Below are 22572 nucleotides of genomic sequence, written 5' to 3' on the forward strand. Positions count from 1 at the left end.
AATTTCTAGTGAGAAATTGAGAACCATTTGCAATAGATTTTAAAAACTTGTGGTTCTACTACAGATGGTCTTGGTAATCTCCTTAAATTTCTTCAGTTATTTTTTGAAATCACCAAATTCTCAATAGTTGCATTTTCTTGCAGTCTTACTAATGAACAGACAGAAGCCGCAGCTGGAAGACAAGTAAAAATAATTGACTAGTGGCACAGTTGGTTCTTACCAGAATCCTCAGTTAATTACATGGTTCAGTTTTGGCAGCTGATAAAGATTTCTTCCCTGAAAATGTGGATTGATTGCAGACTTGTATCCAGTCTTATTTCATTTATGAATCTTCATTAAATCTTTTCTGACTACATCACAAAAAGGAAAAAAGACATGTACAAACAAATCCACCACCTACATGTGTCAGCCATAAAGCCAAGTCTGTAGAAGTAGTAAAGCTCTAAAGTCACCTTAGAACCAGAAACAATTTTAAACAGTTGGATTCATTTCAGTATGCCACTGTGGTAGAATAGTGATACATTAGTCAGTAATTTCTGGTTATATCATAGCTGGATTTTATATTCCAGCAGTGGATATGGCTTCTACATTTGCCAACAGCAGTATTTGATATATTTTCAAATTTTAGTGTTCATTTAGCATAAGGAGATCTGCTCTTTTTCAGTGTTGTTCTTAGCTGGGTACATGTGTGGGGGTTCTTTTACTTAGCCTATGATAGTAAGACAGAAAAAAGTGAGTATGGCAGAAGTGCAGGTGATCAAAACCTATGACGGCTTATGTCATCAGGCACCAGGTTTTCTTTCTCACTTGCTACCATGCAGTGTTCTGCAGCCCCTGTGATGAATTTAAATGACTTCTATCAAATGTGAAATTTGTCTTATTTTAAGTGTATGATACTGAGTGTTGATCATATTACCTAGTTCAGTAACATCTAAGCTGTTAGTTTCTAAAATTACGATCCACTTGCTGTCAGAAGAGGTTATATGTATTTATTAAGGAATTTCTTTAGTGGGTGATTTTAGCCATATAGCAAATGGTTGACTTCCTGTGCAGACACTTGACAGTGATAGCATAGTCCTCACAGCATACAGTACTCTAGCCCATTAACAATGGAATATTGGAGTCTTCAAGTACTGTGGATATAACAATAAAAGTTCAATGAGAATCTAATAGAAAAATGCTAGTTATAAAGCATCTTATTAAGTGTTTTCCTTATTCATTTACTTTTTTGTTACCACAGAGGAAATAAGTTTTTTTTTTTTGTCTGTCAGGAGTTGCATTTTACCACTGAGCACTGAAAAAATTTGTCATTAAAACGATGCAGTGAGCCCACCAAAATCATGGGAGAAGTACGGAAGGAAAAGAAGGCTGTGCAAGAAAGCAGACCTCAGTATAGAAGGGTCCAATAAGGGGAAGCTGGATATGTTTCAGTGTTAGTGAAAACAGAGAAGGATGTGAACTACAGCTTGCCAATTTTCAACACACCACTGTCTAAGGCATAAAAAGGCAATTGTATTGGCTCTAAGGAGGAGCAGCTTGCCTGTTTTGTTCACAGAATATTCTGAAATAACATTGCCAGAATTTAAGACAACAAAAGAAGGGGAGACATAACAAAGCAGGAGTTCTTCTTGACTTTCAGAAATATATTATACCTTGCTTCATGTAGATAGAACAGCTTTTGGTCGTCTTGACATACTAGTGGCATATGAAAGCCCTGTGGATGGATGGAGCGTTAGATTGGAAGTAATAAGGTTGTGCCTGACTTACCTCCGCATTTGTAGCAGATGTTACAAATGTCATAACATGAACCTTTGGGATCAGACTGGAAAAAAAAAAGCAAGACAACAGATGTAGGCCTCTTAGTTTTACCAGCAAGTATAGTCTGACACTATATAACACTGTTCTGACTCGATGTTAATACCCTGTCCTCCTCCTGAGAACGGAATCAGTGACACTAGCCATTTCTGTAGCATTGGAGCTGTAAAGGGGTGACAGCAGTTTTCTTTTCAGAGGAATTTTGATACTAGTTTTAAAATAAGACAATAGAACTATTACTCCAGTAAGGGTCTTACTGTGATATCTGAATAAGTAATCCAGACTCATCACTCATTTCCTCATGCTGTCATAAGGTTTATGCATTTTTCTGCTGGTAGAGCCAAATCTCTCAGAGTGGACATTTATCTAAACACTGATAAATTCCTAGGTTTTAAGCCTTTGATTCACCCCACCTTTGTGTGTCCCTCTGCCTTCCCTCACCCATCTGTCTCTACTTCATCTCTCTCTCTTCCATACTTCTGCAGACTTTATCCTGGTCTCTTTCCAGCAGATGGATTTCCTGGGAAGCTCCTATCTCACTTTAATTAATTTTCTTCTCCTGCTATTGATTTGAATTGAAAGTATCTGTTCTTTACTTTCTGTGTTGTCCTCTACATGATGGAGACTGTAGGAAGTTATTCATTCCTTCTGTTTCTCACTAGTTTTTGCCAATGTTCCTGTATTTCATGAGAGGGGAATAAAATGAATGCAGGAGTATGGGCCCTTGTATTTTTTTTCCCCTGTGCTTCAATTTAAAGCAGGGGTGATTCTGTCTGCCACATCACTCCCTCAGGTGCTGCCATTCTTGAACTGGAGGCTTAGCCCTCTCCCTGAAGAATTTCATTGTCAGGGAGAAGAGGGGGGGTTCTCCCATGAAGAATTTTAATCACCCTGTCTGTAGCCCTTTTGAAGGAGGCACAATAGTTCCTATAGTAACTACTACAGTGTGGGAGAAAGGCCAGTGCTCCCGCCCCCAGCCACAGATGGAGAACTCTCTTTGCTTAGATGACTGGAAATTCTTGCACAGCAAAGATTTCATCCTTTACAGTGAACAGAAAAAAAAAAAATCTCTTAAATAAACTCTTAAAATGTGCAAGTATGTGCTAATTAAGAAACAGTGCTAGTTATCAAAGAGAGAACACAAAATATACTTATTTCATTGTTGGGGTTTCTAATTTTAAGAAGTTTGGAAAAGAGGAAAAATAAAGGGATATTTAGGACTTAAGAAACTTTGTCTCCTCCTCCCACCCACCCTACCCCCACTCCCTAGAGAACAAATCCTGTGGGAAGGAGGAGACCTATAAACCAAATGAAAGTAATTGGAAAAGGAACAGTCTCCCAAAACAGATGAAAACTTACCCTAAGACAGTCACTTATCTAGTTTCTTTTTTCCATTAATTTTGAATGTTTCTCAAGGGAAAGACATATTATGTTTTCAAATTCATTTATTCCAGTTCAATTAACAAGTGATATAATACTTTTGGCTTTTTTGACAACATTTCAATTTGATGAGTTTTAAGTTATTGAAACTAAATATCTATTTTAAATTTTTTTTAAAGTATTAAGCAACTTGAATTTGAAAAGCAAGTTTTCTAAAAATTCTTTTAATTCCTCGAGCTTTTTTAGAGCTGAACTATTGAAAATAATAAAGCACACCTGTAATTGTGTTATATAATACTTTCATTAATTAACCAGTACATTCTTGACAACCAATTGGTTATTCTACGGAAAGTTTAGGTTCACTTTCTCTGCCATGGATTCCCCAGTAATGAATTCATGTTCTTTACCAGTGACCAGAAGATGGATATCTAGAATATTAGGCATTTTTGTACACAAAAATATAGTTTTTAAGTGCTGTTGTTAGCTTTGTAAGTTGATTATCATATGTTGCATTATACATCTTACATGTGGTCCTTTGTGACAAATTTGTTCTGATACTTTATTGCTGTGATACTTCGTTGGTAATGGCACAGTATTAATGATTCCCATAGCTTTACTAAACCAAGATAAAATACCTTTCCACATATGTTGCTGTTCCATCTAGGATTTATTTCTTTTTCCCATCTGTCAAGGTGGATAAGAGACCTAAATTTTGGATTGTATGATGGCTTATGGTGAGGTAACTGGTGACATAAATTTCTTTTGACACCCTTTCCAAATCAGAGGGCAACTGCCCTCCAAATTATCTCGCTTTAGATCAGGTTCTGAATATACATCTTGTATACCTGATGTCCTCAACCTCCAAGCAGAGAGGTTCTCTTTTGCTGGAGATTTCTTTCAAAACATAATCAGTCTTAAATGGGATAGCAAGGAACAATCAATGGAAAAAAATATTCATCAAAAGGATGAACATGAAGCAAAGTAATTATTTTTTTAAAAAAGCTTCTGTGAATATTTGTATGCAGAAATACTGGAGTGTAATATTGTTTATACTTCATCCTTCCCTGAGACTAAATCCTCTGTTGTTCGGTTTAGCCCTGCAGTCAGTGTCTCTGTCTTCTCTAAAACACAGCTTTTAAAACTTTCCAAATTACTCGTTATGTCTCATCAGAAAGCCCCAAGATTTCAAGATGACATCACACCTCTTCCAGTAAAACCACCTTGATTGCCGCTTTCACCTCCATTTTCTCTCATGAACATTTGGAGTTCTACATAGAAATTACAAAATATGCATCTTCATATAGAATCTCCTCTACACCAAGGCAAATATATTAGAAATTGTATTGCCATTTCTATAGATCTTTCTTTCTACTCTGAATGAAAAAAAATTTACATTCTGGGAAAGAATATTTAAAAGATTGTAGCCACACTCATGCTGTGAACTGTTTTACATGTACAGTCATCTGAGAAAATTCAGACCACTCTGCTTCTTAAGCTCTCTCATCTGAAGCCATCATGTATTTTGTTGATACCTATGGGGAAAAATATTAGCCAACCCTATGTAAAGCTTCTGTGCAATTAGCCTGATATGGTTACATATTTTGTGAATAAAGCTGATACTATTCTTTTTTGGTGGGATGTTTATAAACTTCCATATTTATGTAGATCTGCTTTGCTAATTAAAGTGTGACTTTATTGGCAGCCACAATTAGAGCTCTTCAAGATGAGCTCTGGCTTTTTATAATTCTTCAGCCAGCAGATTGTCTAAAAGGTTGTAGTGCAATGGCCCTATGTCCTCTTCTGCTTCCAAGTGGACAAAAAGTTCTTCTTAGAAAAATAAAAAAAAATTAAATTAAAAATATAAGGACTTTGATGCTAATTGAGAAAAAGCTTTTAGGAGTAAATAAAGGTTAAGCAAAATGAATTTAAAAGTTCAGTATTGTTTTTAAACTATTATTAAAACAAAAGAATTTAAAAACTCTTGGTTTGAATTTTCCAAAACTTTCTGCAAATGCAGTTTATGTTGAGGGGTGTCACACAAAGTCTCACAAAATATTTTGGGGGGAAATTGATAATTTTGTTCATGTTCTGCTCCTCCATTCCTAGTGATCAAAGAATACTGCTTCTATCTTATTAGAACTCTGTCTTCACTAGTAGAAAGTCACAGTGAACATCAGTCTTTGGTCTGTACTCCCACACCTTAGAACTGTGTTTAAGAGAAAATCCTCCCTCTTCAGGATGCATAGAAATCTTTGTTAGGCAGTCTACATTTTTCTTTTCCATGGTTTCCCACTTTCTGTAGCACAATTGCAAATACTCTTGAGGTTGCATTAAGCATGCTTAGACTGCCCCCAAGACACTCTGAAAGGGAGGTGGTTCTTCCTTCACCTCACACACAGCCAGATTAGTCATTGAGGGAGGAAATTTAAAGAGGAATTATGGAAAAGTTAGAATTTTTTGTTATGGAATAATCTTATGCCAGGAATAGACATGTCAGTTTGGATAGTAAAAGTCCTAGTCCAATGCCATGGAAAGTAAAATATTTTAGAAGACAAACTTTTCTGCTCCAGCACTGCAAAGTGCATATGTGAAAGCAATCTTTCTATCTTCTTGTCACTATTAACAGTCAATATTTAGTACAAATATTGTTTCAGCCAACTTTTTGATTAACCACCACAATTGTACATTGAAGTGTTAAATGTTGTCAACTAAATGTAGGCAATACAAAATATGACCCCATGTGAAAAAATCTATTCAGAGATGTTTGGTCGTAACACTAAAATAGGAGAAGCTTGGAATAATTTAACCTGGGTTTGGAACATGTTTCCATTGTGACTCCTGCAGTTTGGAACACATCCTTCAGCCTTCTCCACATCCTAATTTCCCCTGCTTCCTGTAACTCAAAAGAAGAAATTTATTTCATGCATTCAGTATTTTGTTTCTGTGAAGAGTCTGTATTTGAAAGGGAATCCACACTTCTAAAAAAGATGTGCATCCACACCTTTAGGTCTGTGAAGGTTGTTGAGCTACTTTGATTTATAGATGTCCTGAAATAAATATTAAATCTCTTGCTTTTCAAGTTTACTGTGAGCAGCTGAGCTGTGGTTGCTGATGGTTCCATCCCCAGGGTGAGAGATTTAGATGACTGGCTGTGGCTTGTGTGATGGAAGCCAGTTCAGTATTTATAGTTTATGTTTGGAAATTTTAGAATAAAATAACATTGGGTCTGCTTTTTAATCCAGCTGTTTCAGTCTATGTCTTCCTTTCGTCTATTGGCATGCCAACAATTCATTCAGTACAAATAAGAGGTTTTGTGCTGTGACTGGACTGTGAGATTGCCATGTTTCTGAAAGGTATCAATGTGGTATGCATTTATATATCCAAAATAGCATATTTCTTCTCCTGCAAATAGGCATCAAGAAAACTTGAAAGCTCAAGTAAATAAAATAATGAGACAATGAATCCAGATGATCAGGTAATTTAAGTTTCCCTTGTTCTGTATTTGTCTGAATAGTCTTGTCTCATTCTTCAAAATATGAAGAACGATCGTTATGGAAATGCATGAAATAAAGTGCATATTTAACATCTATTCACTTATCAAAAAAGAGTTGCAGCATGGCTACCAGAAACATAATGGTTCTCTGTGTAACATATTACTGTGGTTGTAAAATTAGGAACTGTCATTAGAACTCCCCATCACCTGACTGAGAGCAAGACACATAAATCCAAGAGTTCTAGTGCTACGAAAATGTCAGTGAACTGAATGGCATGAAAGTACTACAAGATATTTGTCTACATGTATGCTAGCCACAAGTATGCAGTCATCGATACAGGATTTAAGTGACATATTTTAAAGCTAAGATCTGACCCTCTCTTGTTTTCTAGTTAAAACTCACTGACCTTAAAGTGATTTCATTTGAGGTATAGAACTGAGGGTCCCAATTGCGAGGGACTGATGACTTACCTGTAAGTGTCATTTAAGGTTCAAGATACCGTTTTAAAGAGTGTTGCACTGACTTCAGGCACTTCATTCAAATTATGATACTTAAATGCTAAAAGCCCTGCAATTGATATCATAAAATTGGATTCAATATGTAATGGATACACTTTAAAATGGTAGAAGATGGTAATGTAAGGATATGGGCAGGAAACAGAAAATTAAGTGAAAGAAAAATTCCAAATGGTGGTGTGTTCAGACAATGTGTGGAAAATATAACACAGTCTAGATGGAAGAATGAAAGGACCTAAAGGATTTCAGGGAGGTTTTGCAGGTTTACAGGTTGGGGGATTTTTTGGTCTTTACAATGCTCTTATGGAGACTACTATGAAGCAATGTCTAGCAAGCCAAACCTGAAATTGCTTTTTTTGTTTCTGATAGAACATATATGAAATAACCATACAAAGCGTCATGCTAACTGACAGCAATCATGATCAGAATACTAAAAATCTTTACAGTGCTATGTATTTTGTTTAGTCCTACAACTAAAGCTAAAGGTTTTCTGAGAAATATAGTCCTGAAGATTTTCTTTTAAGGTATTAGTATCTATGTCCTTGAATATGAGAAAAGAGGAGGACTTAGAATATACCAGCTCTACAGCAGTCTCCATTTGTAATTATGAGCTATTGCCTGAATCTATTAGCTATGAAGCCACCTGTTTTCCCAGTATAAATAGCTTAGAATTTCCTGCAAGGAAATTACATGAAACATCAATAAGAAATGATATTACATTTTCAGGTCAATATGACTATCGTTACTTGGCATTTATCTTTTCCTACTGATATCATGTTTGGCAGCCAGTATTATAGAAGACTAAGAAATTGTTGCTCTGTATTTTGTTTCCATTGGTGTTAAATTGGCCTGTTCAGTGATGGCAGTCATTCATTCTGCTTTTTTTAGAGGGTCCTTGATATTTCATTTTTCTTATCATACACTGTAAAGACAGCAATACGTAAAGATGGGCTTGTGCTGTGATGGTTTCAGAGGCATTAGTCTCTCATCAGGGTCTTGGGATGTAAATGCTTTTGTACACACCTTACAAGGGTGCAGAATGAACTTTGCCTCTTCTCTCTGCTATGGATATGCCTGGTTTTGTCACTAAGACAGGAAAGGAAGCTTCCTGCAGCCCTGTGCTGTCTTTTCTGTGCTCTAGCTTTCTCTGATCATGTGGGAAAGATAGCCTAGGCCTAAGAAGAAACCTCAGCTTGCAGTAGATGGCTACATTTGGTTGTATGCAGATTTAATTGCTGGCTTTTTGTTCCTGGCATATAGAGTTTAACAGAATGTTAGGTTCGTGATTTCTCAGCCTTTTTTGTATGCTTTGAAGCATAACTACTATTACTTACTTTGCACTTTTAAACTATATAATTTAAATGTAGAAGCTGAAGTTTCATGTACCTATTCCAGCAACTAACATGGATATCTGGGATACTAAAATACTTCTCTACACTGAGAACTTTAATATAGACATATTTACAAAAGTTGGGTTTTTAATGTTGGGTTTGTTTCACTTCAGTTTCAAGTAATATGTTCAGATAAACTAATAGAATAAATATCCTAATTAATGAGTAATATTTTGTTCTTATCCCCACATTTCAAAGCATTTACATTATGTGTAGCCTCTTTTTCAATAGTATTTTTCACTAAATTCTGCATGCTTTCATCACCATAAACCTACAATGATTTGGGATATATCTGAAAAAACAATTCATTTCCAGATTCATTGGACATTTAAATAGATTGTTTTTTAAAAATCTATTTTTTTTATCCTTCAAATTTGAGTCTGAAATTATATACCAATTTTATATACAATGTACAAGGCAAAACTTAACACCGATCTTTTAAGATGCAAAACATTTAAATAGTTAATGTCAGTGATTAGGATGCATGAGAAATGAATGTGCAGACCTTGCAACATAACTTTTTTTTATTCAGTTATAGGTGCCCAGCGCAGGAGAAGTCCCAGTGCCCTTGCCATTGAAGTTTTTGAATCACATTTGGGAAGTCATATTTTACAGGTAAAAAAAATGGCTTTTCCAAGAAAAAATCAAGATAACAACCTAGTCATACTTCTGCCAATAATTTGAATAGTATTCCTGTCAGCACTTATATTAATGAGATTTCTTTTTATGCTAGTATTTCTTCTATTTCAAAAGTCTGTTATTGGGAGATTGTTAATGAGAAGGAGGGCAAGTGTTATTTTAGCTGAATCACAATATTTTGTTGTTTAGAATCATGCAGTAGGTGTTTGCTTGCAGAATGCCCTTATGTATTTGTGTGAATGTGTGTACAAGCTACTGTTTTGTGTTGGTGATTTGTCTTATGTCACATATCAATTTAGGGTTGGGTTTTTTTCCCCACTTTGGTTTATGAGCACTGCTTTTCTCCATGATATCCCAGTTGTCACAATTATATGTCACAAATTTGGAGCAATCTGCAGAGGTTAAAAAATTAACAGAAGCATGCCTCTTAGATCTTCTTAGCTGTGGGCTAAAAACTAATCTGGTATTTGTCAAACAATTTCGTCACATGGCAAAAGTCATCATATTCCAGGAAGACTCAACTGAAAACCAATGACCTGATGGAAACATTCTTGTGCATGATTTATTTTGCCAGGGTTACTACAATCTTTCCTAGGTTGAAGTAATCAAAAGTGGAGTCCAGCAGTTAAGAAGAAAATGTGATGTGCTTTGCAGCAAGGCAAACCCAGCCCTATGGAAATAAAACCCACATAGTTTTTCCTAAGTGTGGCACTGAATAACTGCTCTTATTTAGCAATGTGCACAGCTTCTCAATGCAAATATCTTGTCTGGTGTATTATCTTTTGAGAGGTATGAGAGAGGTAAATTAGGATATTATCATGAGAAATATTCCACTTAATTTAAAATGACTGAGAGCTATCTCTCTGTACTAACTCAGCTGTGGTATTCAAAAGCACTATAGATAATGTCAGAATTTTCACGTCTTTATAAAGTAACTAAATGCAGAATAGCAACAAAGATAATTTTAGGAAAACATGAAATTAACTAGTAGAATTAATTTCTCTTTGGAACAAGAATCATGAATGAAGTGATTTGCTTAGTTGTGCACTCTTGGCAGAGGTCTGGGTCAAGTTTTTGATTCTGTAAGCAAATACTTTTGTTGTAGTTATTGTGTCAGAGATCTGCACCAGTATCTACAGCACTATGTTTGCATATTAGGCAGAAAGATTGCTATGCTGTCTGATACATGTAGAAAAAAATGAAGAACTAGAAGTTTTGTGATATTTAGGTTTATGTAGTTTGTCAGTATGTTGAGTGTGTAAACATATCATATAACCTAAAGGTATGTTTTTACAATATTTTTTAATAACTAATATATAAATAAAACCTCATTGAGACTGATTTATTAACACTCTTTAAGAATTAGGTATGACTCTTATGGATGAAAAGGAAAAAACCTAGGATGGCCACTTTGAAAACTACCTCATCTTTGAGTTTTTCACTTATTGTGTATTAAAACAATTAGTGACTTTCATACTTGTTTAAACTAGATTCCACTTTTTTTTTTTTAATCTATTTGTGATAAATAAAGGTGTTTTCAGGATATAACTTTATCGTACTACTACTAAGAAAAACCCTGTATTGCACTTGTACTCAAAACTGAGGATTTAAAATCAAAGTTACCATCAGCATTGTATTGAGTATCTGTTGAGGTATGGTTTTTTCCAAGAGGGTGATGCTTTTATCAAATTACTTCCATGAATCTCTCAATTGATAATAGAAAGTTCTACTCTGATATTTGCGAGATAGGCTGTTGACGATGAATAAAGGACAAAATGAATTAGTAGTGGTGACAGGTTTATCATGACATGTTAAGATTTTGTGTTATTTTAGCAGAGCAATCAACCCTGGGGAGGAAAACCTGGGTCATGCATTCAAATGCACCATTTCTAAACAGATCAGAATGAACTTCAAAGTACTGCTTTGTGGTCTAACAGGTAGAAATATAATCACCAGAAAACAAAATGCTTTTTAAAACAACAATTGGACAGATTCTGTGGTGGAATACAGTTCTAACATGTTCTCACCTAGTCTGCTACTCATAGAAAATATTTTCAAACAAGTATCATGATAAGTATTGTTTGCAAGTGAAGTAAACAACCTTGATTATACCTTGGGAGTTTTGATTTCAAAGTCTGCTATCTGAAGAATTTGAATTAATAGTTTGTGTAATCCTTTTTACTAATAATATTTTGAAGACTCAATTTAGGCTCAGAAATTAAGGAGCCTTTCTAATCCTTTTAATATTTTGATACTTCAAAATTTATTGACAGGCCAATAAGCATAATACAGTAGATTTTTTTTAAGTGGGTATAGTTTATTTATAGTGATGTTACAAAAACAGAAATGGAGGTACATCTTGTGATATTTTTACATCTTGAGTCTACAAGCAGGTAGTGTCAGTCATGTCTATCTATACATTATATACATTAGTCATGTCCATGTATATTAAATCCATATATTTACATATAATCCTTAGTCATCATTGAATGAAGAATGCCTTAATCCATAACAATTTTTTTTAGTATTAAGGAAGCAAATGTTTAAGTACTGCTAAATTGATAATTGATACAGGTACTAAAGTTTTTCTCCCATATGCAGTTAAGTACAGAAAAGTAAAACTCTACCCATCATGAGAAAAGTAAAAGTTAAAACGTTACTGATTTTGATCTGGGATAACATTTGTGCCTAGGGATCATACAGTTAATTCTGTTCCATTAATTGCAGACTTCATCAGTGCCAAAAAAAATCAGAGCACTATCACCTTTACATAAATTCAGAGATGAAAAAGTGAGTAAAAACCCTGCTAAAAGCAAATTTAATACTTTTAAAGGGCTTCATTTACATAAGGCTGGATGCATCTTTGCATTTGTCTTTTGTACAAATCTAGATATACAAAGAGGCTTTTTGATTTTGCTGACATATGAAATCCAACAGTCATGCACAACCTCATTGTGAGAGTGGTGAGGCACTGGCACAGGTTGCCCAGAGAATCCGTGTCTGCCCCATCCCTGGCAGTGTTTAAGGCCAGGTTGGATGGGGCTTTGAGCAATCTGGTCCAGTGGAAGGTTCTCTGCCCATGACAGGGGGGTTGGAACTAGATGATCTTTAAGGACCCTCTTAATCCAAACCAGTCTAAAATTCTATGATTCTATGTCAAAAAATCTCCAAGCCACAGCTGATTGCTGTATATCATGCTGAAGAGATTCTCAGTGGTAGGTTTGAAGCCAAAGGCACTATCCACTCAGTGCTTGTAGAAAAGAAGACACCACAAAAGATTGCTCAAACACTATTACATCAGAATCTTCATGTCACTGTAATGTCTTTTAAATGTTTTCCAAGTAAAAGCACCTGAATTATGAGTAGTAGAATAGGATGTAATGGAGGAGAAAAATAGATAATGGCAATATGTGAATTAATTTTTGACAAGATTTTTGATTTGCCAAATTATGGGCGTTGTTTTTCTTATCTTGTACATTCCTTTTCTTCTGAAATGTGGTGTTATAATGAGAATAGACCTCTTCTGTTTTATATTTCTTCATATGTATCTGTCTATCAACTAAATCCAGTAAAAAAATTATTTCTGGTACCTCCTATTAAAAATTTGGCTGAAATTAGTTGTAAAAATTAGCAAGATTTTAATCAGATTTTCAGGATCTCTGAATTTTTCTCTGTAACTTCATTGCTATTGAGAAGGTGTGGAAAAGGGTCAGTAACCCCATATTCTTCTTATAATCAGGAATGATCAGGAAATGTAGAACTAAATATAGAGAAAAGGGAAAGTTAGTGAATATATTTGCATATGCAAATTAGCTTAATTGATACTGCTTGCCTCTACAGGGATTTTTCATTACAAACTGGAGTGCTACATTGTTCAGCTCATATTGAGTAATTTAGTAACTAATGAGACCAGTTTGCACTAATTTGCATATGATAAATGAGCTTAATTGCAGTAAATAACTTGGAGGCATAATTACTTAATTTTCCTGTGTTGCATGGCTTTTAAGTTCACGTATGAACAACTCAAGATAATTTTGCATATTTAAATTAGTTGCTTTTAAAATTCTTGAACAAAAAAGAACACACCTTACAATTTGAACTGTAAAACAATTAAAAGTATAAGGTACAGTATTTTCAAATAAAATTTAATATTTTAAAAATATATGTTTCTTCCTTTAAAAATACCAGTGCCTTTTTAAAGACTAAATATTTGGAATCAATCACAATGGAGTAGTTTTAAAGTCAAGAAAGATGGTATAAGTAGTAATAATAACAGGAGTGTGTATCTGAACTGTAATGAGCAGTACACATTTTGTATGTCTGCATACAAGAGTGATAACTCTCATAATTGCATTCTTTGCTTCAGCAGTGCCTATTCAAGTGTTAAGAAACTCTAACACCTTCATATAGCATTATGTACACATACATTATGTACACATTTCATACACAGTAACACAGACATTAGTTGTCTTAGATTGTCTATGCTACCTCATTTTGTGTGAAGAAATCCTGAAACTGGACAGATACTGAGGTGTCAGTGCAACAAAAAATGTATCTTCTTTTTCTTTTTGTAGGCTTGTTCAATTGTGAGCACTGGCATGAATAACCGTTACGATGTAGATTGGTACCATGAGTTTCAAACCACACAAACGAAAACAAAGAAACAAACAAACCAAACCAAACCCAAAATCAAACTAATTGGAAGATCATAGTTAATTTCTGCCATGTCCCTGAAGTTATTGCGCATTAGATAATTTTGATAAATTTCATTGCATTGACCTACTGAACTAGACAGAGAAAAAAAGCCAACTACCAATCTCATTTATTTCCATAGCAAGATCTGTTGTGCACCCGTGATTTACAAGTGGATGACAACTACTGAATTCTCCATCTGTTCCATAAAGGTGCCCACCTACCTTCCCAGAAGCTTTTCATAAGCCTTGTTGAATGTTATCTTGGAAATTTTATGAGACTCGCATTTCCCTTTTTACTTTGTGTTGTACCTTTCTCTTCCATTAAGAAAGTATTTTGTGGTGAACAAAGATCTTTGTAATTGCAGTATCAGATTCAATGAGAGAAAAAAATCAGGTTCCCATTAAGATCCAAGGAAAGACAACCTCAGTGAAAATAATCTGACCCTATAGGTTGTATTCTTCATTGAGTCAAAAGTCACAAACTACAAACCACTTAGCTTGAATGAAGTGGTTAACAATGTACAGAGGATATCTGTAGTGGATGTCCAGTTGTGTCCAAGATGACCCAACAAAGTCATCTGAAATATGCACAAGGCCTGTAAGCCCTTGTTTTACTTCCTAGAAACCTCCGTATCACCACAGCCTTGATCATGGAATGTCATCCTAGAATGGGAGCAGAATTTGAAGTACTTGGAAGCTACAAATGGCTCAAATGCTGTAATTTGGCTTTTTGCAGTAGTCCCAGACTTTCCACACATGAAAGGCAGTCTTGTATTTTGTAAACATACTTCACATGCTTTTCACTCCACTGGAAGCCTCTGCTTGTGGATGGAACCTCATGGAATATTTAATTGTCTCTTTACCTTCATCCTATAGAGAGGCCAGGGGCTATTAAACCCATTGATGTTTTAGCTTTTCTTTATTTAAAGTCTACAAATAAGCAAACCACCCATATCCTATAGATGTAAGAAGCCAAATGGATTGCTAGTATTGTGAACAATTGAATAATGCCTCTCATCCTAATTGTTTGATATTCTTTTTCTAATTATTTTTATTAATGTATCCAACACTGTAATATTAAGACTGACTTGAAACTGTACAAATATAATCTGTCAGTTTAGTATATTACTGTGCTTCAGAGAGGGGCCCTTATTAATTGTGAGGTAAATGTGCAGATCTGTGCAACATTTGTGGTTTCTAGTGAATCATTCCAGGTGATGCCAGTACCATATAGAGTAGCTGAGACTATATCTAGGTCACTGGGTTGTTTTCTGGAGCACGTCAGATAAGCTTAAGTTTCTCATGAAAGAGGAAAATTAATGTTTCTTCACTCCAAGTGAGCACTCTAACAATCTTCTGTTTGCAGGTAGCTAGTACCCCATCCACTTGCACTCCTAAAGTAAAGTAAAACTGTACTAAAATTGTGTTCAGGAGGCTGATCCCGTCCTACTCTTCAAGCTGTGTAATAGCTGCAAATAACAGATTGAATCATATTTGTGATACTCTCAGAATTATTCATGGTCACATGAATGATCAACTGAATGCTAACAAAGATTGTTAATACCTCAGTAGTTACAAAACAAAAGGCCTTTTCCCATCTTACACCAGAAAAATTGGAAGTTGTTATCAGGAAAATTTTTTCACATACTCCTCAAGTTAATGTAGTTTTGTCATCCAGTTTGTAATTCAATGTTGTCAAATACAGAAGGTGTAGAAAGAAATACCAAATTTGAAGGGAACTTTCATACCATTTCTCTGCTGTCCAAATGGGTCTTGTCCTTTATTTCTGTCACTATTTTTGTAGAATTATAGACATACTTTTTAGAACAATGGTATTTTATCAAGCTTTCTAGACAGAAAGTAGAAAGAATTCACTATACAGTTTCACTACAGTATTCAATTATGTTTGGAAGATGTTGCTATTAACCCATAATAACTAGATTAGAATATAATGAGACAATGGCACTATTAATTTTTTAAAAAATCATCTTCCTGGAGAACATGTGGGTAAAGTTCTCTGTACATTACAAATACGTGTGTTAAGCATGCAACCAGTTTGGATTGGGCAAAATCCATGAAAATGTTTTGTTAAGGCAAATTAGAGAACAGTAAACAGAGCAAGTTGTTTACATTTTGCAGTAGTGAACAACTGTGGATGGTACAAGAGTTGCACACAACAGGGTAATGCAAAAACAGAACTTTCTCCTGAACTGAAAAAAGTACCAATACTTTGCCTTGTAAGCCCATTGTTAGTTAGGTATTAAAATCAGCCAAGCAGTATGAATAATCATAAGTGAACCAGATACATAGTTCTAAGATTTTTCATCCCCCACAAATGTTGTGTAAAATTTTTTTGTGTTTTAATTAGATAGAGGCAATAGAAAAAAAGGAAGCCGACTGGATAGGCTATAGCTGAATGGAAATCTCATTTCTTCCAATATTTGAATTATTAGAGGGAGTCCCATCTGACAAGAAAATTTTAAAAGTGGGAAAAGAGAGAGGAAAGTGTTGGAGTGCTGTAAAATATTAGGGAGAAGATTTATCTTCTCATTTACTATTTTCAGTCATTCTGAGTATTACATAATGAGGTTATCTCTATATAACACTAGTCAACACAGAAATGGTGACACAAGACTAAAGGTGAGGAAGCAGCAGATGGTAGTACTGATGGAGGATTTTTCCAGGCTGTAAAAGGTGTCAGGAGAAAAGACTTCTACTGACTTGGAAATTTGTGAAGGGCAATTGCTAATGATGATGTCAGTGGTACACTTTCTGAGAATGAGGAAGACTTCAGCTTCTTGTCTGCTTTGGGTTAAAGGGGTAGACTACTAACTGACATCTGTTAGCATGTGTCAAAGGCAGACGAAAAGAGGAAAATGTGGAAAGGCTGACAAAACTTAGGGTATGTTGGAGAGCATAGATCTATGCTGTCTGAAAGTAAAAATTTTTGGGATGAAGTAGAGGTTAAGTTATGCATCAGTAGCCAAAAATAGAGTGGAAATTAAAAGATGAATTAAGAGGAAATAGTTGTTGCAGATCAAACCACTCAGCAAAGCGATCCTAAACTTTCTATTCGTGAAGAGCTGTGCATACATGCAGTGAGATAGAACAAGTACACAGTAAGTCAGAACTGAAGGTTTGGAGATCATATAAAAGTTCTATGAGGGAATGATTTCTGTAGGGCATTTGTTGAGTCTACTTTGTGTACTTAAATTTTTTATCTGAACCTCCTAATTGTCAAGTACAGCCTATATTTATGAGCTTTCTTCCTGACATTAAGTGGCATCCAGAGAGTTTGGGTACAAAACCAAATGGAACACCAAATGCTCTCAATAAAATGTAGTCCAGAAATTGAGTACAGGGTAGAAAAAAACACATTTATTTAATCTACATCTCTATCCAAAATCAAAAGCATTTAGTGTGCAACCATGTTTTCTCTAGAATAGTTGATTATACAGTTTAATTTAGTAATTCTGAAACACTGAGATAACAGTAATAAATGGGATGCTGTAGTGCCTTACTATAAACTGAAAAATGATGGATTTATGATGTAAGAGATGCATATATACTGATGAAAGTACAACTTTCTAGAAAAGATACAATTCTAAGTGGACAGAACCAAAGAATATTAAATTAGGAACAAAATCTAAAAAAAAAAAATCAGCAAGAGAGGAGATTATCAGCATACTAAATGCTGTGTTGAGGAAAGATAGGCACACAATCTACTTGGAAGCAGTAATTTGGAGTGACATGAAATGTCTTTTTATTAACTGTTCAAACACCACACCCAAACACAATTTAAAGGCAGGAAGTCAGTGTAAATGCTGAAATGTGAAAAGAGTCATAGGACTCTGGTAAGAAAAGATTACTATCTTGCTTTGCAGTGTGCCTTTCCAGGGACAAGGCATCTCCAGTAGCAGCTTTCACTTTATGATTTGAGGATAAATGCTATTTCATCTTTCTGGTTCTTTCTGTAGATTTCTAAAAAATCTACATAGGAATCTGTTCATGCTTGATCAGCAGTCGCTCCTCAAGTACTTTGTAGATTGACCGTCTTCTCAGAAGATCATACTCTTGTCATAAAAGGACAAACTCTTACACTGGATGTTAATTTATTTAGAACTTTAGAAATCTAATTGTGCATTTTGTACTAGTTTAAGTGACTCAGAGTAAAGATAAGGTTTTGAAGCTGAAAGTAGGCAGAAAAACTCTCTTAGAAATTTTAATGTTGTGAGCTGTTATTCACTGTTGGATGCTCTTTTGCACTTTAAACATGTGTAAATGCCACTGCATGCTGTGATATGGCTTTGGTGTTACACCGGTTTAAATTATAACAGAGGTTAACTTGATACATTGCATGATTCTAAAAAGGGCTGGGAACAAAGGCTAGATCAGAATCTGAAAAGGTTAAAGGAGTTGCACAGACAGCACTGTTACAAAGGACATCTCAGGTCCATTAGCTGGAACACGTAGCAAGAGAATTTCCTGGGTTCACGAGACTCAAAAGGTGCTAATTTGCATACTCCAATTTGTCCCAGTCGTAGCAAATGCATCAGACTGACTCCATAAGGGCAGGGCTTTCAATCTGGAGTTATGGCAAAGGTACAGCATCCGAGCTCTTGCTGCCCAAGGGTTATATGCTAAAAGGAGACTGGGGGAGGTGTGGGAAACAGCAAATTATTTTGCAATTGGAGCTTGGAGCAGTACACTTAAACCTGCATTTTATGTGGAAACTATATATATAGAAGCGTGCAGTTTCATTTAATAAAAAAATATTTGATCTGAGTAGGACATGTACACATACAGTACTGTGCCATTTAATTCCTGAGGAAGTATTTGAAGAAAATGACATATCTCAGCACTGTTTGTTGACCATTTTGTTGTCACCTGCTGAGTGTTGTCATTTCCATAGCCAGTGGGCTGTATTGAATCAAACAGAGGGAATAGATCATTAAAAGAAATGAGGGAGTTTCTGCAGTCTGTAGAAGCTGAAGGAGGATTTTTTTTCTTCAGGTACATCAACAGAACTCTAATGGAGTCTGCATTCAGCTATGATTTGGGGTTTTGCCCTCTATTTCTCTGGAGTAAGGTGGCTTGAAAAGTATAGACAGCATAAACTAATGTATGTGCTCACCAGAAGGAGTTATACCTTCTATGGTGTTTGTAAAGGGAGAGGTGAGGGCAGTAAGTGTCCTCATTTCAGAAAACTTTTTTCACTTTTTTTCAATCGCAGCATTCATCAAGAAAGGAAAAGTGTGTTGAATTTATATAAATAAATAAAAATGGGGAAAAGTATATTTTGTGGGCATGCTGAGCAAGTTAACTGACATTTTTCTTCACTTTTTTGAAAACATTGATGACAGTTTCAAAGATTTCAAATATTTCTCATTTCAGGTCTTATTAAAAATACACTAGAAATAGGCTTTAAACACAATTTGTACTCCTCTGCAATGGCTGTGAAGGACAGCAGTGTGTGCCTTCTTTTTACCTGGGAGCTGGAAAAGGGTAGGGTTTTAGTCTGCATACAGAAAACCCTTAAATGGAGCATGGACAGATGAGATTCAGGTGAATGCTACTGTTTAAGGCTGCTTTTAACTCTGAGTTATTTCATCATATCAGGTATTTGCTAGTCCCTTTTTGTTTATTTGTTTGTTTCCAAATGTGAGGCCTAAATAAGTAAAAAATTAAATATTGACATGGAAGCTTTGTGTTCAAACTTCCCCAATGCTATAAAAACTGAAGACGTAATTCTGTTTTTCCTGGATTTACTTGGAAAGTGCAACCGCTTTTACAGACTTTTAAGTACATAACATTTAAAGGAATACAAATATTGTTGAAATAAATGAGTCGGGCTTGCAGAGCATGCTCTCTGTTCTGAAGTATATTATCTTAAAAGTTGATTAAATGGTTGTTTCTATTAGTTGCTGCTAAAATGTCATTGCATTAGAATTTCTACCTGTACAGAAATTAAAAAAGGAACTATGGAAAAAAATATAATATTTCCACGAGTGAAGTAGTTATGTGTAATTACCTGATATCACATTTAGGCCCACGTGCACACACAAACGTAATAAGGTCACAAAAGCTGCAAACTGGGGCTGGACTGTCTTCATTAATTATGCACAGCACTCAGCCAATGAATTTTCTTCTTTTAGATTTCTTCCATTTTAAGGAGATTCTTATTTAGATATGTACCATTTTAGATACTATGCAACTACATCTCTTTGGTAGTGTCTCACAGAATTCAGATTTGATTTAATGCATTGTAAATTGTTTCCTACGTATTTATTATGGCTAGTGATTTAAAGTGTGTATCATTGGCTTGCTTTGCACTTAGTATTTGTTATTCTATTCTTCCCTTCAGTTGTATCTTCTGCTCAACATAAAGATTTTAATCTTTATTATTTCATTCTTTTGGGATTTTTAGCACAGAGGTGGTGGATTATCTGCCTTTAATGCACACTTTAAGGAGAAAGAAAATTCTGTGATGGGTGTATGTTGGTGTCTAGAGTTCAGAAGTCCTCCTTACAATTCAGGAGAGTCCTGCAGTAGAGAACAGTTGTTATAGCGGACACCTTTGCTGTAGGAGCAGTCTCCTAGCCAATTGATAGAGCCACGTAGCTTTTTGCTATTCCAAAAAGAACATTAGGTGGTAAGATTCGAAGGAACACACTAACAGTATGGGACTGGTCAACTTTCTTCAGATTATCAGCAAATGCTTCTTAGTCCACAGTATGAAAAAGTGTTATTTTTATTGAAAATTAATGAAAAAAGCTAGAGTTTGAGCGGAGCCCTAATATGTAACAGACATGTAGTAGAGAATCTCAGATTTCCTCTATACAGTCTTGAAGAAGGTCATCTACAGGTGAGATTTAAATTAAAGTCTGGACTCAGTGTGTCAGTATTCAAAACAACTAAAATTTTACACAAAAATGTGTTTCAATTGTGGTTTAGAATTTCAAGGCTTAATTATATAAAGTATATGGTTAGCAGGCAATTCTGGAAATAAGAGCAAGCCATCTGTTAATTCTGAGAAAAAAAACTTTGGGACTTGAAAAGTATAATTGAAAGACTGTCCTGCTAAACTTGCTGTCTCTTTTTTTGTTCTCTCAAATAATTTTTACATTTACATGTCTGAAACAGTAATGATCAAGGCAGTGTTTTTCATCCTTTAAAAATTATGTAGTCAAGCAAAATCAATGATTTTGCTAATATGATTCTCCCTTTGAATAAAAAGTACTAAATAGTCTAAACATAAATAATATTTATCAGAATGTATATAAGAAGGTAGGAAACAGTTCAAATTTTCAGAGATATATAAAGTTGTAGAGTTGTTGTATTAGTCTATCAAAGCAAGAAAAAATACTTGGTTTTGTTTATTTTAAACCCAAGCTTAACATCCTCAAAACATTGCATTTAATTTCTTGTCGTTATTAAATTTTATGCTTTGCAGCTGGCACAAACAAATAATAGAGTATTTTAGTTAAACACCTAGTTGTAGGCTCCTAAAGCTGTGCCTGTGAAAGACTGAACATGTATGTCGTCTGGCTAGCAGAAGATAATTCACCTTCCCATACAAAGGCCTGCTCTTGTCACTGGCATTGCATTGAGGGCATTGTAGGGAATCTTATTTGTGTCTGCTTAGGATTCCACATATTTGCATTTTAGGCTGCATATTAGGCCACATAAGGTTGGGCAAATGCTGTAAGAGAGGAAGGGGGTTGCTGCATGTCTAGTCCTTGCACATTTAGGCTACTGAGTTTGTACTGCCCCCCACAATTCCAGTTCTTGCCAAGGCCAATTAGCAGCATTTGGCTTTCATTCTACAAAAGTTCCCCCAACTCCCAGATAGATTATTCCTGATGAGGGTATAAATTATCTACGTGTAGGAGGCTTGGCATGAAGTGATTGTAGCTGCTGTTGCTGGATATAGGAGTGCATATACCATTAAGCCTTGTTTCAGAATGAGATTCAGTGACCTCCCTCATGGATAGGCTCTGGTTTTGGTAGACTCCAAGTTTAAACAGAAACTAGTCCTTCCTATTTCTTACCTAAGGAAATGGTTGATATTTCTTAATATGCGGGTATTATCAATGTTTGTTCACAAGTACTTAGGTCAATAGTTTTCATTCTCAAGGGATAAAAACTCTCTTTTTCAGAGCAACTAAGGAAGAACAGTAGCAACAGCAGAGCAGAGCATTTTACTTAAAGAGCATTTTATTTATTTTAGTTTCAAGAATGTGCCTGCCAGGGTGACACATGCAAATATCTAAGTAGGTGTCAATAGCATTTTGGAAAATTTTTACATAGGTTTTGTTTGTTGTTTTATTTTTTTTACTGTTACAGAGCATTTTAATGATGTGTGTTTTCCACTTCGTAAAAATGTCTTTGTGGTCATTCAAATCTTACACTTGCAATTCCTGGCAGTATATCTAGCAATAAAAAAATTGTTTAGGATTAAAATGTAATGGATGGTATCAGCATAACTTCCTAGCCACTAGACAGGAAATTAACATTTACACATTGTACAGATTCGCTGCACCTGCAAGATTTCATCGTCTATGCCGAAATCACCAGGAATGGTAGAAATACTGGAATTAGATGTGTAGTGGCCTATGAAAGCATTAAGGGATGCATACTATGC

The 22572-nt window shown here is 35.1% G+C and overlaps 1 protein-coding gene across 2 annotated transcripts in view; it reads left to right on the forward strand.

Annotated features, from left to right (window-relative positions):
* Positions 1–22572, forward strand: part of NPAS3 (neuronal PAS domain protein 3) — a 607366-nt gene that overhangs the window by 298708 nt on the left and 286086 nt on the right. For both annotated transcript variants that reach the window (XM_042047597.1, XM_042047598.1), the window contains one exon: positions 9128–9210. In XM_042047597.1, coding sequence (XP_041903531.1) covers positions 9128–9210 — 83 coding nt within the window. The remainder of the gene's footprint in view (positions 1–9127; positions 9211–22572) is intronic.

This window comes from Corvus kubaryi, unplaced genomic scaffold (genome assembly GCF_017639235.1).
Source record: "Corvus kubaryi isolate FWS band 111438036 unplaced genomic scaffold, C.kubaryi_AGA036_p1.0 66, whole genome shotgun sequence".
Taxonomy (NCBI): domain Eukaryota; kingdom Metazoa; phylum Chordata; class Aves; order Passeriformes; family Corvidae; genus Corvus; species Corvus kubaryi.